The sequence below is a fragment of the Dermacentor albipictus genome, chromosome 3 (genome assembly GCF_038994185.2).
Source record: "Dermacentor albipictus isolate Rhodes 1998 colony chromosome 3, USDA_Dalb.pri_finalv2, whole genome shotgun sequence".
In the NCBI taxonomy this organism is placed as follows: Eukaryota; Metazoa; Arthropoda; class Arachnida; order Ixodida; family Ixodidae; genus Dermacentor; species Dermacentor albipictus.
The window spans coordinates 145,675,031-145,692,056 of NC_091823.1; the positions used below are offsets into that span (position 1 = coordinate 145,675,031).

A 17,026-nucleotide genomic window follows, 5' to 3' on the forward strand; every position below is an offset into this window, starting at 1 on the left:
TGATCACTTTTTTTGCACGGGGTGCTACACGCCAGTTGTAACAGCCTGGAGTTGGGTGCTCACACGCCCTGACGAGGGCCTACGTCATCTATGAGGCTGCCGTTACTCGGTGCGGGTCTCCGCTCGCTGTTGCCAGCTCGCTGAGTCCCTGCCTTTCGAGCGCCCTGAGGACCTGCTGGACGGCCCAGAGTGGTTGGTCTGGGCTCGGTAGCGTCAGTCCTGGGCTCAGTCCTGGGCTCGGTAGCGATCCCGTCTGAAGCTGTCTCAGTTGTACCGCCTCCACTCGACTCAGCCTCGGGTGCGAGGGTGGGAGAGTCCTAGAGCCAGGCGGTTGGCCTTTGTGATGTCATTATAGTCCGTCATGCGGTCCTTGGCTCTGAACCATGTCGGACGGTGCTGTCGCCGGGGCACGGTTGGTTAGCACTCGCGCCGCTGCGTGTGCCGTCTCATTGCGATTCTCATTACGTTCCGACGTGTCGCCCACGTGCGCTGGGAACCACTCGATGCTTACTTTTCAGCCTTGCAGTTTGGCCTCTCGCAGTATGCGCTTGGCCTCCCTACAGATTTGGCCTTTGGCGAAGTTTCGCACCACCTGTCTCGAGTCACTCAGCGCCATGTGGCATTTCCCTATTGAGTATGAAACAGGTGGTGCTTCAATGGGGCGATTTCTGAGTGCAGACAGTGTTGCCTTTTTCTGTGAAGAGATCTCCAATGAAGCAGTCACCAGAAATGTGTTGTCATGACAGGCAGTGGCGTTGTGCAGTAGTGGTGGCAAGATTGACATTGACCCATCTTTGACCCTGACCCCATGTTCCCACAAAGTGCACTGTCGTTCATCGAGTCGCTCATTGATTTCATGCACTTTATAGAATTGTCGCCCATGTTTGCGCAGCAGCTTGGCATGATGCGCATTAAGGTTGTGAACCTGAAACTGCTGCGAAAGCAAGTGCAGGTTTCTGTATTTCAGCATCCCTAATGCTTGACACGCTGTTTAGAGGTGTAAATAAACATTTTTCACAGCCTACTTTCTACGTCTATTCTTAAGCACAAGTGGCAAATTTGGGTTTGGGGCTAGAAAAGTATGTTCAGTAGCTCCTTTTTTACGGCAGTTCAGATATAGCAATGATCACTAATAACAATAAAAATGTTCGTTCTTTTAAATATCGTTATAAGTTAACTGTGCTGTAACCAAGAAAACGTATGACCTGAAGTCACTAAAAAATTTGGCTGGCTCAACTGTAGTTGACATCTGCGTAATGCAAAGCATCGCACAAATCATTGTACATCAAACCCGGCTATATCGAACTTGCAAAAAAACCCCTATCAGTTCGATATAGAGCACAATTCGATATAAGCCTGCTGAATAATTGGATGTCATAAAAGCACACATCATTTATAAAATCACTTTATTGATGAAACTAGCTTAGTTTTACACAAAATAGTGCTGCATTTCTTTCTGCTTGGGCAATTTCGCTGCCTGTGACGCACGCACTTCTCCACATTGTCTAAGGAGTCGGGAGCAGCTGAGGCCGCAACCTTCCACATTCGCACAGAAGCACTGGACTAGTGCGAGTGCACCAATCACGGAGGAAGTAGGCAAAGTACCGTCGTTGCTTTCCTCATTGTGCCCACTTTCACTTGTGCTCGGTACGATGTTGGCAATGTAGTCTTCGTTTTCGGGCTCTCCCGTGGTCACGACACCATCATTTGCACTCACAAACTCGTCCATTGTTGATTCGTCAACAGCTTCCGGAAATTCTGACAGCTCGCTCCAAGCTTCGGCAACATCAGCAACGGCTGCGTCGCATTCATCAGAATTTGCAGTCATCACTGAGCACACAGAAGCCGGCACGGCTGAAGCAATTTCGGATGAACCACTTGTACACTGCCGTGTGTACGCTTCGGGCGCCACGGGTACCGGGGCAAGAGTTTGGCCGCTTTAGCCCTTATTCTTCAAGATCGTCCTGAGAGTGTTCCTCGGAGTCATTCACGCTGCGGGGATACATCCGACTTCTCACCGCGTTTGACCTGATTTATGATTTCGAGCTTCACAACAAAAGGCAAATTCTGCCACTTCATCACGGCAACACTGCGGGAGAAGGCCCACAAGGCACACACACAATGGACCAGAAAAGCACCACGACTACTCCCACATTTGCCATTTTGCATGAAGAGGGCACAAGAACCTCTGATTGACTGTCTGAGCAAGCCCTGCGGGTGGCCCAGGATCATTTTTTGTAGGGGGGTGTCGATGGCTTGTTCGATGCAGTGCGGTCACGGTAGGGAGAGCGGTTGGATGGAGCCGCACCGTCGGGTTTCCCCACAACCACGAGGAAAAGCCATATTCTGGGGGCACGTTTCTGACGCTCAACGTTCTATATATCGGGAGTCGCTGCTATTTTTGTTCGATGTAAGCGTAATTTTGCTATATATACTCATTGTAACTATACCGTGCCCAGAAATTGTTCGATATATAGAATAATTTGATGTAAACGGGTTTGATATAGTCGGGTTCGACTGTAGCAAGAGACATCAACACCCGTTGAGCAGGTGAGGCCCGAGCTGCCCGAGGTGCACGTTGTGTAATTTTTGTGGTTTGGCAACTTGCATTTGCATTTGCATTTGCATTTACAACCTGGGTCAGCAGCCTCTTCGGGTGGGGCATTTTGGCGGGAATTTTGTATGTGCCTACTCAGCTAGAATAGTTGCGAGCACAAGATGCCTATGCACATCACGCTGGTGGGGCCCCAGCGGCCTGAGACGCGCTTTGTCGTTTTCCTATTTTGTATTGTTTCAAGCAGGGAAAACCAAACAAAATTGAACTGGTGGGTGATGCTGGAGTACAAATGCCGTCACAGCAGAATGTGATGCTCACATTGCCCTGCCTGCAGCATGGAACAGCGACATGTTTGAATAATTGCCTATTAAAAGCGTGCAGTACACTTCCAACGGCACTATGCCACACGCGCCATGTAACAGATAGACAAGGGTGCTTATTGCAATAGGGTTGGTCGTGATAACTGTGAATGTGATGTGCGACATGCGTGCAACAACCTGCAAGGAGATTTTCTGGTACCAAAAGAGGAAACGGTGTGTGCTGGCATTTTCACGTGACACAGGCAGGGGAGTATTGTGGTTAAGCTGCCATGATAGGTGCTTACTGCTCTTGATCGCACATGCATCGCACCTTTACTTGTTTACATGGGATCTAGGGGTCGAAAAATGTACCATATAATCGCAGTTTGGTTATGTCCTGAGTGTTGGTGCCAGAAGATAGTGTTTTGTGACAGCATATTAACCAATAAAAAAGAAGTGTAATTCTATGGTATTGGGTTGTTTTCTGTGTGTTCGATCGTGATCGTGGTGCTGGGAGGTTGTACAAAATAGGATCTTATCAGCAAGGTTCTACTGTACATCCATGCACTCGGCAGTATGTTATCTAACCTGAAATGGCATCCAACGGTCACGATTGGCTTCAACAAGTAAAGATATGGGCAGCTCAGACAGCTTTTCTGTTCTTTTCTTTAGTTAGCTTTGCTGGACACCTTGACCGTAATTCTCATCAAACCGGCAGGGTAGTTACAATAAAAGTTAACCATAGCTGTCATTACTTTTGTAGTTTTGATTAAGCGCCTGGTTTGTGCATTGTTTTGCATTTCCCCATGCACACCTGTTTTTCAGCCGACGATTACTAAAGAAGCGGTCATGAAGTGTGAGCCGCTGCTGTTCTTGCTGCACAAGGCTTCGCGCACTCGCCCTGCGAACCACTTTGAGACAGTGAAGGAAGAGGATTACGTCTTCCGCATGCTGAACAACAATGCTTCGCGTGTCCTCGCACAGCTTGACGAACTGCGACGTGAACCAAAGTGAGTGGTAATAAATCTTCATGGTACAGTGAAACCTCATTACTACAAACACCACATTAACAAACTTTTCAGATTAACAAACTTTTCCGAAATTCCCTGCTGACTTCTTACAGTTTCAATATCAAAATATTTCAGTAATACAAACTTCAGAATACCGAACTTTTCAGAATACCAGTCATTATTCAGTTTCCTTGTCTTGTTGATAATGCCTAAGTACTGCAGACTAATATTCCAAAATCTGGGGATTTTTTCTGTGTATCTTTCACGGCAGCTGAATCAGCAGGTTAACAGACGACGTTGTGTAGAAAGCAGGCACTGCAGCGCATGGGCTTGGAAAACCTGAGATGGCACCCTAGAAAAAAGAAATGAAAAAATATGTGGGTGAGAGAGAAAGAAAAATAACTTATTTAGGTAGCCAGCAGAGTGGAGCCTAGATGGCGGTCAGAAGCCTTTGGGCTCTGGCGGCATCCTCGGCCTGCTGGATCGCCAAAAGAACTTTTTTTTTAAATCTATTGCAGAGGTGATGAAGCATCAGGTTTTGCGAGCACATGCTCCACCCAGAAAAGTGTTGCCTAGCAAGGAAGGCATGTTTCTTTCTCTCTGCAGCCATTATAGCTATGTGCGGAGAAATGTAACCTCCGTACTGACTGGGGTGCCATATAGTCACACGCTGCACTTTGCGGATGGCATCATTTAGGCGTGTTGCATTTTAGCATAGTTCATGCGGCCATCTCGAGCGAGACAGTTGCGGGGTCCATGGCAGGGAACGTAAAAAAAGAACAGCAAGAAACTTTGCGCTTAGGAGGTGACATTGAATTTTCTGTCGGTAGTTTTCTCAGTGTCAACGTCTGTTTTGCGTGTGTCACCAATTAGACGGTGCTTCGGTGGTGCTTGGCGGCAGAGTCTATGGAAAATAGCGGCAGTGCCAGCCGAGAGCCAACAGCAATGATTTAGTGGACAGCTCCTATGCTGACCGCTTATGAGCTGATGGGTTGATGGGAGGAAGGGTTGATTATTGGGCTTTCACTATAACGACCTTTCAGAATAACTAACAGTTTACCATGATCCCCTGAAGTTCGTTATATAAAGATAGAACTTTCGTTATGCTTGCTGTAGAGGACTGAGCTATGAATAACGTATGGCTTTTAGGCTGGCTAGGCGACATTTTCTTTCAATTAACCATGACAATTTGCAGATTAATTGAACTTGGCTAAGGTTGCATGTTGGGCTTGTTGGTACGTCATACTAAAGACCCTAGGTTCAGCGCACCCGACACAGGACAGAATAGCAGCACTGTACGTGTTATGTGCCACTCTTTTGTCTTGTATCGGGTGCACTATACCTAAGGCCTTTAGTGTAATAAATGGGCTATGACACCCAATTTTCGATCATAATCAGTATTGTGTGAGGTAACTCAATGCAAGAACACGTTGGCAAAATTTTAGTGCATTTGAGCTGGCACATAATTTGTAATTGATTTTTTTATATTACGCTTGAACAGCATAACAATTGAGCCAGCCACACTCGATGTTATGCTCGTGAGCTCTGATGTCACAAACTGCATGCTTGCCGAGGGAGCACATGCAGGATGTCCCACATAACTTGAGCCAAGACTTTAAAAATAAATGGCACATCGTAAGCGAATTGAACCGAGCACATACTATTCACAATAGTCTGTAGTAACTCAGGCAATTTTTTTTACCCATAACTCACTCAAATTGACCAACTGTTTAATTATTGGCTGAGGACCGCAAGTATGATACGCACATTTGTAGAGCACCTTCAGAAATCACTGATCAACTTGTTTCCTGTATGATACATCTCAAACAGTCCTTTTTTCTGGGTCGCAAAGAAAGCCCACAAAATACGAAAAAAAGCCGCGTGACGGAGCACTAGCGCAGCTGTATCGTGCTGCTCTCAAGTGTGCATTCGATGAACAAGGTCGGCTGCATCATGATGGAGATGGGGAAGCGGAACAGCATTATGATGGTTGTAGGCAGATGGGCCAGCAGCTTCCATCGGATGATGGTGCAAATGCATGCTGCTGACCTTGTTCAATGAATGTGCGCTTGAGAGCAACAGAGAGCTTGAGAGACATTCTGTAACCAAGTGCGGCACACCATGCCAGACTCTCCTTTCTCTGCACGCTATGGCACCCATGAGCGTTGCGAGGGTGTCACTGTTGCATTGTGCCTGCATTTGTTTCAATTGCATGACAAGAACTGGGCTAACAGAAAACACCTGCAGAAACTACCTTGGGCTGACCGCTGCGACTCATGCGAAAGTTAAACCACTCGTATACCGTGAACCATTTGAACATGCAAAACGCACTTCATTTCATCAGACGTCAGTGTTGCCAGATTGCTTTACGGTTCAACTGCGACATTAATAACATGCAAATACAAATTGTCTACCGCACTGAATGCACTAAAATTTTGGTAATTTGTTGTGGGGCACATACAGTTTAGCGTGCAGTGCATAATTCGAGCTAAAACATTTGGTGTCATGGCCCATTTAAGTTTGTTCATATAGGTTGCTAGCCAACAGCTGTTACATGTTCTCATTATTGTCGCTTTTAACAGTCATATGTTGCAATCTCTGTGCTGACAAAGCCTACAGCGTCATGTGTGAATGGGAACAGTAGTACTGCCATGTGTTTAGGGTGTGGCCATCGTTGAGAGATACAAATAACAGCCGAGAGGCTTCTCTCATTTCCTGCAGGAAGTTCATCTGCCTGAATGACAATCTGGACTACTCCAGCAAGGACCTGAACCTTGTGAGTGCACTGACACCATGAGTGGTCACTGTTGTGCTAGCCTTATCCCAACTTTCAAACTATAGCTGTGCCCTTTGTCAAAACTACAAGGATCGTACCGCATGCGACACCTGACTGAAAATACCGATTTCTGTAAATGCATATACAGTCAACATACCTATTTTTTAGATGTCCAATATTTTGGACATCTTCACAACACTGCCATACCTCATACCCCCATAGACCAAATATGTAATGGTGTCTGAAATGTATAACGCTAAAATTGTTCATCGTCTGGATTTCTGAACATTTTGCCATGAGTGCATGTCTGGAATGGCAATCATTTATGCATTAATCGAATCCAAAACCACTACCATTTTTATCACTCTGCAATGTCGCAGCCTCAGACTAGCATTTTAGTGCTGGCGGCTGTAGCCAGCCACATACATTTGTGTTTGGCCATATGTTGTATGGTGTGTTTGGTGTGTAATTACTTTGTTCTGTCATGTGCACTTTGCAACACTTGGCCTAGCTACTTTGAAGTTCGCTTTTCATAGACACCTCAACAATTCAGTGGCAGATTTGCAGAGGCCTGCTACTCTGGCCTTGACTTTCTCCATCTGAGAAATAGTTATAAAATAAAGGAACTTACTCGATGGAGCTGTGAAAACTCGTTAGGCAGAAGAACAAGATGTATGATGCAAACTGACGTTATTAGCATTACATGTGGAACCTGGTAGAAAAGAAGACAGAACTGCAGCTATATGTGCATCAGAATGTATGCAGATATAGAGCATATGGTCCTGTGTTATGCATTCCCTTTTTGGACATTTTTGCAGTCCCAAGTCTCTAGAGAGTTCGAAGGATTGGACGTTAAGTGTAGTACTGACAAAAATGTACCTCCAGCACCTAACCTTTGCATTGGTAGGTGCTGATGATAAGATAACATCACCCTGCAACTTGGTTAAAACACATTGGCAGGCTAGTTGGTTTGAATACATAACAGAGTGTGTAAGCACAACTGAAGTTGTATCTGTTTCTTTCTACATCCTCATTCAGTCGCGCTTACATGCTCTATCATGGACCCTGCATCTGAAGCCACCAGCATGTGTTACACGCACTCATCTGAAACATTTGACTCTTGCTAAACTTGGGTTTGAACCTGGCCGTGGCAGTTGAGTTTCGAAGGGCTGGAATGCAACGATCTTGTGTGCCAAGCATTCGGTGCTCGTCCACCCCAGGTGGACAAAATTAATCTGTAATTCCCTTCTACACTGTGCCTCTCAACTAAAGTGTAGCTTTAGCACGTAAAACCTTAGAATTTAATCACTTTTATTTTCATTGGGAGTGTACGAATATTCGAAGCTTTCAAGTAATGAATAAAGTATTGTCCTATTTACTTAGCTTTTCAAATAAACTAATCAATCTTTGCCAGTTCAGATATTTTTCAAATAGTTTTCAATTACTTGACATTATCAGCTTTGCAAAATCAAACATGAAACTAAATTAAATGTGTGATAAATTTCAACGTAGCCAAAGTGAACATAAAATGAGAAGTTACGTAGCAGACCACACTGCGTTGCTCTGATAAATAGACTCTACCAGCTAAGCTGCATTGATTTGCAATTAAATTTTCTCAGACATGGCACTTAGCAGTGGACGTTGTTCAGTACTATTTAAAGATGCAGCACTTGTGCTTCTTTTTGGATGAAGCTTGAATACACGTCATTGCAAGATTATTATTTAATAAATAGTTGCGCAATCTGCCGCAACCGCTTCGACTAGAGGAAAGCAGCCTTATGTTTTCTGTCATCACCACAGAGAATGTGTAGTATTTTCTGTTTAGTCTCAAAAGTATGCAGAGATTCTAATGGGCTCACATGACTGCCTTTTGAAACTTCATTCTAATAATGCATGCCTATGGGTACTTGGGAGAGCCCTTCGTATATGAACAAAGTGCTTGTTTCTTCCTAGTATTTTATTTGTACTTTTGATAATGTACGCTTCATAATGTACAGTGTAATGACAGAAACTTGCTAATGTTGTGAATTCAGTAGGTCCCGGCTATCTAAGACTCGGATACATAAATTTATAGTCTGCATCGAAAAGCTGTAAAATGCTCTTAAGAATCCGATGCGAAAGTATAACGATGCACTATGCTTACATCGAGCTACCACATACGATATGTCAAACACTGTACCATGCCATGCCCATGCAAGTGTGCTTCTCCTAACGGAGACGACGTCACTTCTCGCACGTCGGAAACATTTAATGGCGAGAAATTTCAAACGGCACTGTTTTAGCAGGTGCTGTCAACAAGAGATTGAATCTGAAAGGCAGTACTTGCCATGGAAGAAAAATGAGCAGGGGGCCCTCAGTTTTGCTCGCTATTTGTATGCATGGCTCGTGCAAACTGCTGCCATTCACTGTCGGCAAGAGCACATCGCCACATTGCTTCAATAATACAAAATGCCTCCCAGTCCAATGCGCATTCCACATAGAGTTGGTAATATTGATTAATTATTAATCAGTTAACCAATTAAATATATGCTGCAAAACAATTAAACTTCATTGGTGTCCACCTTTCATTTAATCGACTTAATCGATTAGGCCTGTTCGATTAATCAGTTTCGAGAGTTAGACAGGAGTGGCGCGAAAATTTTGAAATCGTACTGGAATGGTGGAGCACAAGCAGTGATTGTGCGGCTGAATCACTACGGGACTGTCGACGAGTCCCGTAGTGATGCCGAGCCGAGCATTTCTCGTGTCTTTTCCCACACACCGCCACGCCGCCAGAAGCCGGAGGCTTGAAATGCCCTCACAATTCAAGGCATAATATAACGACCCACTCACTGATCGTCGTGCCACTCCCAGTTCACTAAAGACGTGGCACAGCATGCTCGCCGGTTTGTAGCGTGTATTTGACATAGCAGTGCATGTAGTTCATGTCGATTCCAGCAAATCTTATAGCATTGGAGAATCTATTCTCGCATGCTGGTTGTGTGGCCATTTAGACGTGTGTCAATTTCACCCAATACAGAAAAGAGCATGTGGTTTAGAATCCTGAACCAGTAATCTTGTTTTCCCCCTGTGCATATTGCAATTTCTGGCATATTTCAGTTTGACCTCACAGTTCACTTCTGCATTTTTCACATTTTTTGTTTAACTGTACTCCATAGAGATTCACTAGTGCCCTTTATCTTATTTAATTCTGCACTGAGTGTCATTTTATAAAATGTATTGTTTATCTTTTCAAAAGCCACTATAGTGCCAACTATATTTAGTCCTTAACAAGTTAAAGATTATCCTTTATCAACTGCTTATACATTTGTGTTTCAACCTTGGCTCCACCTTTCTAACCTTGCCATAGGGTCCGGCAAATATGTTGATTAATCAATTAATTGATGACAAACCCTGCATCGAAAACTGTTAATCGGTTATAGGCTAAAATAATGAATGATTAGTCATTTATCACCCGCCGTGGTTGCTCAGTGGCTATGGTGTTAGGCTGCTGAGCACGAGGTCGCGGGATCGAATCCCGGCCACGGCGGCCGCATTTCGATGGGGGCGAAATGCGAAAACACCCGTGTACTTAGATTTAGGTGCACGTTAAAGAACCCCAGGTGGTCGAAATTTCTGGAGTCCTCCACTACGGCGTGCCTCATAATCAGAAAGTGGTTTTGGCACGTAAAACCCCATAATTTAATTTAGTCATTTATCTAATAAAAAAATTTATCTACCATCCTTAGTTCCACAAGAAAGCTTAGAAGACTATCTTTCCATCAAGTGGCACTGGGCATGGGATGCCAAACTGAACATGCTGCGCTGCCGAATTTGTCGTCTTGTAGACGCCTTCGGAAAACAACATTTTAGGATTCTGCGAGTAGCCAAAACAAATCCGATCCCAATGTCCACTTGCATGGATCTTTACATTACTGTTAGAATTGCAAAAACTGCTGCACGCCATATCTGTGCTTTGCGGAACTCATCATTGTGCGATTTGCGGGTCCATACTGAACGTATTTAGTTTGTGCCCGCTCGATTACATGTGTGTGGGAATGGACTCAGATGTTCTGCAAGCTGAAAAACACTTTCAAAACTAAATGTTTGTGTTCAGTGTGGGCATTCACCAATGCAGGATCTGGAGGGTAAGGGCTGAGAATGAAGGGACATGCCAGCCGCGAGATGTTGAAGTGCTGAGAGGCATGCAAGATGAGGATTGTGGAATTTTAAGGTGACCTAGAAGCGAGGACGACTGGCTCCAGCAGGAAGCTGTCTAAACAGTGTACTATTGTTGGTATTGTAACAAATACATGGTTGAACGTGTTCGTGCATGATTCGAAGTACAAGAGCACTGAGGGCAGCACTTGTACTTGTAACCGCACAGGCTAGCTTGTTTTCGTAATGTGTCCATTTCTACATTATCTTGAACAAAAATGTGCTACAAGAATTTCTAAGCGTTCGAACTATATACTGTTGTCTTGTGTCCCTGCAACATTGGCTTTTAGGGTTAGCATTGCGGTCAGTACAGTAGAGCCTCAGTTATACGTTTTGACAACAAAAAAACTTACTGACCGGTAAATCGTATGATCCAAAATAACTAAAAAAGAACTAGACTCAACTATTGTTGACATCTACATTATGCAAAGCGTCATTCGGATCGTTGGGGCACGAGACGCCAACACGCATCAAGCAGGTGGTGCTGTGGCAGCCCGAGATGCATTTTCTTGTTTTCCTATTATGTGTTGTTTTAAGAGGGCAACTAGAAACTGAAAAGAAATTGAGCTGGTGGGCGATGCCGGATTCCGCCGAAGCGAAACGTGATGCCCACATCGTGCAGCCTGCAGCGTGGAACTGCGGCATGTTTAGATTATTGCCTACTAAAAGCATGCGGCGTGCTACCACTGGCACTGTGTACCACGCGCTGTAAAACAGATAGGTGAAGATGCGTATCATGATAGGTTTGGTGGCAATAGCTGTGATAGCATGACTAACCAGCCGTGAATGCTGTGTGTGACGACCTGGGCGGAGATTTGCTGATACTGGAATAAGAAACTCTGGGTGTTTACGTTTTCACGTGAGACGAGCGGCTATATACTGTTCTCGATTGTGCACGTCTCGCACCGTGTTCACATGGGGTCTAGAGGCCTGAAAACATACACGATTGCAGCCTGCAGCAGGGATCAGCGGCGCATTTCGGTTATCGTCTATTGAAGCCGTACGCTGTGCATCCGACGGCACCACATGCTGTGAAACAGATAGGCGAAAATGCTTATCACAATAGGATTGGCAGTGATAGCTGTGTATGCCACGTGCAACGAACCCGGAGATTTGCTGGTACCAAAATGAGAAACCGAGTGCACACCGGCGTTTTCATGTGAGATGGGTGGCCAAGTATTGGGATGAAGGTGCCATGGCAGGCAGCTGTACACTGTGTATATATATATATATAACAAGAAAGTACATTAACTGAGGGGACAGATATTTATTAGTCATATCATAGGAAGCCAACAAGCACTGACACCAAGGACAACATAGGGGAAAAAACTTGTGCTTAATAAACGAAATAATGAAACGACAACTTAATGGAAATGAAAGTGAATGAAAAAACAACTTCCGCATGTGGGGAAAGACCCCACAACCTTTGCTTGTTGGCTTACTATGATACATACATACATACATACATACATACATACATACATACATACATACATACATACATACATACATACATACATATATATATATATATATATGGCACGTGCCTCATGCATTTTCTTTTTACATAGGATGTAGCAGCAAGAAAAATGTATCATACGATTGTATTTTGGCAACAAACTGAACGTTGGTGCCAAAAGATTGTGCTTTCTGGGAACATATAAACTAGGAAAAAATTAGCGTAACTCTATTGAGTCAATTTTTGTCTTCTCGATTGCAAAAGTTGGCGGCAGGAAAACCTACATAATGGGAATGCATCATCAAGGTTCTACTGTATATCAAAGACCATTCTACAGCATGAGCAACTTCAAACATTCGTGAGCAAAAATAAGTCAATTTTTTCGCATTCGACACAGCCTTGAAGAAGTAAATTTGTAAGTTCTTGCTTTTCACGAGTTTGGTAAACTGTCCGAGACCTGGGGAGATCGCAGATAAGCCTTAGATAGGCATACCTTATATATTGCATTATCAATATGTTGAACTATTTTGTGATCTCCTTCAAGTTCCTTATACAATTAAACCTGGTTATAATGAAATTGACAAATGCCCAAAAATTTTCGTTACAAAGAGGTTTTCATTGTATGCAGTTTCAGCATAAAAATCCGAAAAAGAAATGCACAAATTAAATAAAAGGTAAACTGGAGGTCTCCCAAAACGCATTTATTTAGCAGCAAAGAATCGTGTTATTTTGCTCTGTTGCTTGTTCGAGAGGGACAGCAACACTGAATGCTTGTAAGACATCAAGGAACACAACATTGTATCTTCATCGTCTAGCGAGCCTACGATGCAGCGTAAAACAACAATGGCATCCAGCACTTCCTTCACAGAAGGCAAAGCATGTTATGACTCGACCTCCGAAGATCCGTCATCGTCACTATTATATAGGACACTGTCCACCAGCTCCTGATTCAAGATCTCTTCGGTAGTGACAGTGCATTCGTCCACACACAAAAATCGCAAAGTTGCATGTTGTCTGGGGCTGCTCTATTTGCGCGCAGTGAAACCTAAGCTTCGGCGAGATCGGGCGGGCCTGGAAGCTCTTGCTCTCCACTGTCAGTTTCCGCAGCCTGAACCAGTTTCCGAACCTGAACTAGCTGGGATTACAAATTTGGCAGCTACATTCTTTTTTTCTTTTGCCTCCAGAAACAGCGTCCAAGATGGCCATTTTGTCTTCAAGAGTCAATGTATTACGTTTCTTTGTTGAGGCACTCATCCTTGGAATGATACACCAAAGTGACTGCATGCGTGGACACAGGAGCCGACTCGCACGTGCACAATAGAGAGTTTTAGAATAGGGGCCCCAAACGTTTTGGGGCCCCAAAGAAATAGCGTCGAAGCCACTGCGCATGCGCGAGACGCAAACTGCGTTTGGGTTTTGCGTTGGGAACGCTATTTCATCGATTTAGCGGGAGCTCAAATAGCGTTCCCAAAAGCTTTGCGTCAACAAACATGGCGGCACCCATCGAAGCGACGGCTCTGACCTAGCACCAAACTGGGTTCGATTCGCGGTAACGCGTGAAGTTCGCAAGCTAGGAGAAGTGACTGCAGTTATCGCTTTCTCTCAACTAGCGTATGTTATGAAGATTGATTCATTAGACGCCGCTGATTCTGAATTCGAGTGTGGATTTTATGGCTCGTAGGCCTAACACGGCTAAGCTTGGCTGGTGAAGGCACGTAAAGTTGGTTATGTTGCTCAAAACTAAGCACAACTAATTGTTTGCTGCTTGAAGAATAACCTCTAAATTGTAATTAAACGCAAATACACGCAAGTCAGAATTACTATTCATATCATAAAATGGAATATTTTATTTAATTATTTGTAATCGTATTTCTTAGACGCCGTAGTGGCGCTGTCAACGCAAGACGCTATCCGCAAACGCAAAGCCCTATTCTAAAGCTCTTCATTCCTGCGTGCCCCAACGCTAACACCCGCAAAGCTGTTTGGGGCCCCAAAATATTGGGGCCCCTATTCTAAAACTCCCTAATGTGTCAAAAACGAAGGAAGAGACAAAGAGAGACCACGAGTCGACGAGACACAGAAAGCTGCAGTCCTTTTCTTCTTAGTGGTGTCACTTGGTGTCAGGTTAATGAAGGGAAGTGAAAAGACTTCTGCAGCCACCAAAGAGTGGCGCTGCTGATGCACCGCCGGCCACCCGTAAGCGGCAGCAATGTTATGCAGAACGAATGGCACAATGTTTGAAGGAAAGAGGACACGGCTGCCGCGGCAAGAATCATGTTGCCGGCCAGCTCAAGGGACACAGTGGGGTGCCTGAATGTGCATGCAGACGTGCACGGTGTGCTGGCAGCACTCTGTGGAAGCCTCACGTGAGTTGCTGGTGCTACTACGTGTGTGCCAAGCGCAATGACACCACTTCGTGCTCTGCGGCGGTGGGGCAACAGCAGGAGATCCATGAGACTGCTGCTCGTGCTAAAATAACAAAAGTTTGAGTAAAATTACTAGGTAGTCAGCGGGAGGAATATTTCCAGGGTGTCTCCCGCCGCCACTATGTTACATAGAGGTCACAAATACACGTGACAGTAGGGAATAGAAAAGCTTGGGAATATTGAGTGATTCGTTGTGTGGAGGTTCATTACAGGCATGTTTAACTGTATCAGGGATCAACTGTATTAGAATGTGAACATTGTTTTTTATATTAACAGTGAAAAAAAAAAGCTGTTGATCATTCAGAAACTGTTGGGAAAGTTTTCGGTATTCAATTCACTTTTGGCACTGTCAAATTCATATTTGATTAGGCCTAAATTTTATTTGCAAACCCCTAATTTTATGTAAAGCGTCATGTTGCATCATATACTGTTTGCAATATTCGAAGAGATTCAGAACAAAGCAATGTCATCTCTGAAATGAGTGCCACTGCTTGAAAAACATATATTTATGTTATATAAGCCATCCAGATTAAATCATCTGCCATTGTTCAACTCCAGCATCTGGTTGATGCATGCAACTGCAGGCAAACAGTGGCTTCATATCACCAATAACAAAGGAAGATGATGAAGGCTGTCACGTTAAAGGAACACTAAAGCGAAACAATAAATCAGTTTAGACTAATGAAGCATTGTTTGAGAACCCTGCAGGCAGTCATTTAAAATAATAGTTTGATTATTAGATGAGAAAATGAAGCCCCAAATATCAGTATTTAAATTTCGCGCCGAAACCCCAGCGCCGATAAGTCAGCATGACATCAGGGATTCCAAAGTATGTTTTCGCATTTGGGCCACGTTGGCTGAATAAAGGTTCCCGAAACTTGCCATGTTTAATATTTGGTTCCTTTAGAACAGAATGTAGTCTATCTGTACTGCTATATATAATTAGTAGGCCCTAGACGATGGCATAAAAATCCACGACGTCACAGCCCCCAGGTGCGGGAACTTAAGTAGGTGCCGCCACTCGTATTTCGTTCTCGAGCTTTTTCTGGCTTACCAAAGCGTTTTATCGTTGTAAGAGTGATGTTTTTGGTGTTTTAGAATGGTAACTTACTGATGCAGAAGAAATCATTTTTCACTTTAGTGTCCCTTTAAGAAGTTTGCCGTGAATCTGTGCTAGCAAGTGGTATTTCTGCATTATGCTCAAGAGATCTAAAACTCTTACTGACCGAACTGACCGTAGGCATTAACATTGATGACTGCAGAATGAGGGAAACGCTGCTTGAGAATAAGGGGATGCATGACTGACAGCACTAATTGCCCCACTTCTGCAGGTGCGGCTTGTGGTGCATGACTTCTACGAGAGTCTATTCCCGACACCGTCACAGTTTGAACTGCCAGCAGAGTACCGGAACCGGTTCCTTTATGTTCGTGAACTGCATGCCTGGCATGCCGAGCGCAACTGGGTGTATGCCGTCACCTACGTTGCGTTCGGCGTCCTAGTTGCTTTCACAGCGGTCACATTCTGCAGTGCCTTGGTGAGTACGCGGCAGAACTTGCTTACCTGTACTTAACATTAAAGTGTGCAGTTTGGAACAAACTGACAAGAAAGCACAAACATGAGGAAACATTTGTGAATATATCAAGGAGTAGTATAATGGGTGAAAACATGTACACATAAAAATTTAAGCTTATTTTTCTGTCTATAGCTGTGACTCAAGTTAGGCCCTTACGGCATGAAAGCTCATGAAAGTCGGCAATCTGATGCCTGGACTATAAAAAGTTGCAAAAGGTAGAGTCCAGGTACAGTTTCCATATTGTGTGTAAACTGTTAGCTTTTGTCATTGTGTTTTCATAGCATGGCTTGTTTTTCTGCTTCTCTACCATTTTTAAGGCTTGTGATGTGGAAAAGGCTTATGATCTTTTTTTAAACTGTTAACTTATTTGCTCCATAAAAAATGTAACAGAGTTGTGCGACGTTGCAAAATCACAGACTAATTTCCGGCAAGGTTGTTTCTTGTGTGCATTTGTACTGTTCATTTTTAGTGCCTGTAAATAAATTAATACTTTAAGCTTTACCTACATATGAGCCTTGAAATGGTATCCATTTCTTGTGAACTTATAAATAGGGTCACATTTCATTGCTCCAGGATGCTACAAACACATACATACAGCAGGCTTCAGTCAATTCGACTCCGTATCGTTCATGTCAAACATGTCGTCCTCTGTACAGTCTGTTGCACGTTTGACATTCTGCATTCATCAAACGTGATTCCACAACAACCACAAATGAGATGGTGTTCCA

At 44.0% G+C, this 17,026-nt stretch overlaps 1 protein-coding gene across 2 annotated transcripts in view; it reads left to right on the forward strand.

The window, feature by feature from the left end:
* The window catches only part of Gnptab (N-acetylglucosamine-1-phosphate transferase subunits alpha and beta), a 121,344-nt gene that overhangs the window by 93,280 nt on the left and 11,038 nt on the right, over positions 1 to 17,026 (forward strand). For both annotated transcript variants that reach the window (XM_070536124.1, XM_070536125.1), the window contains exons 20-22: positions 3,682 to 3,866; positions 6,588 to 6,642; positions 16,056 to 16,259. In XM_070536124.1, coding sequence (XP_070392225.1) covers positions 3,682 to 3,866; positions 6,588 to 6,642; positions 16,056 to 16,259 — 444 coding nt within the window. The remainder of the gene's footprint in view (positions 1 to 3,681; positions 3,867 to 6,587; positions 6,643 to 16,055; positions 16,260 to 17,026) is intronic.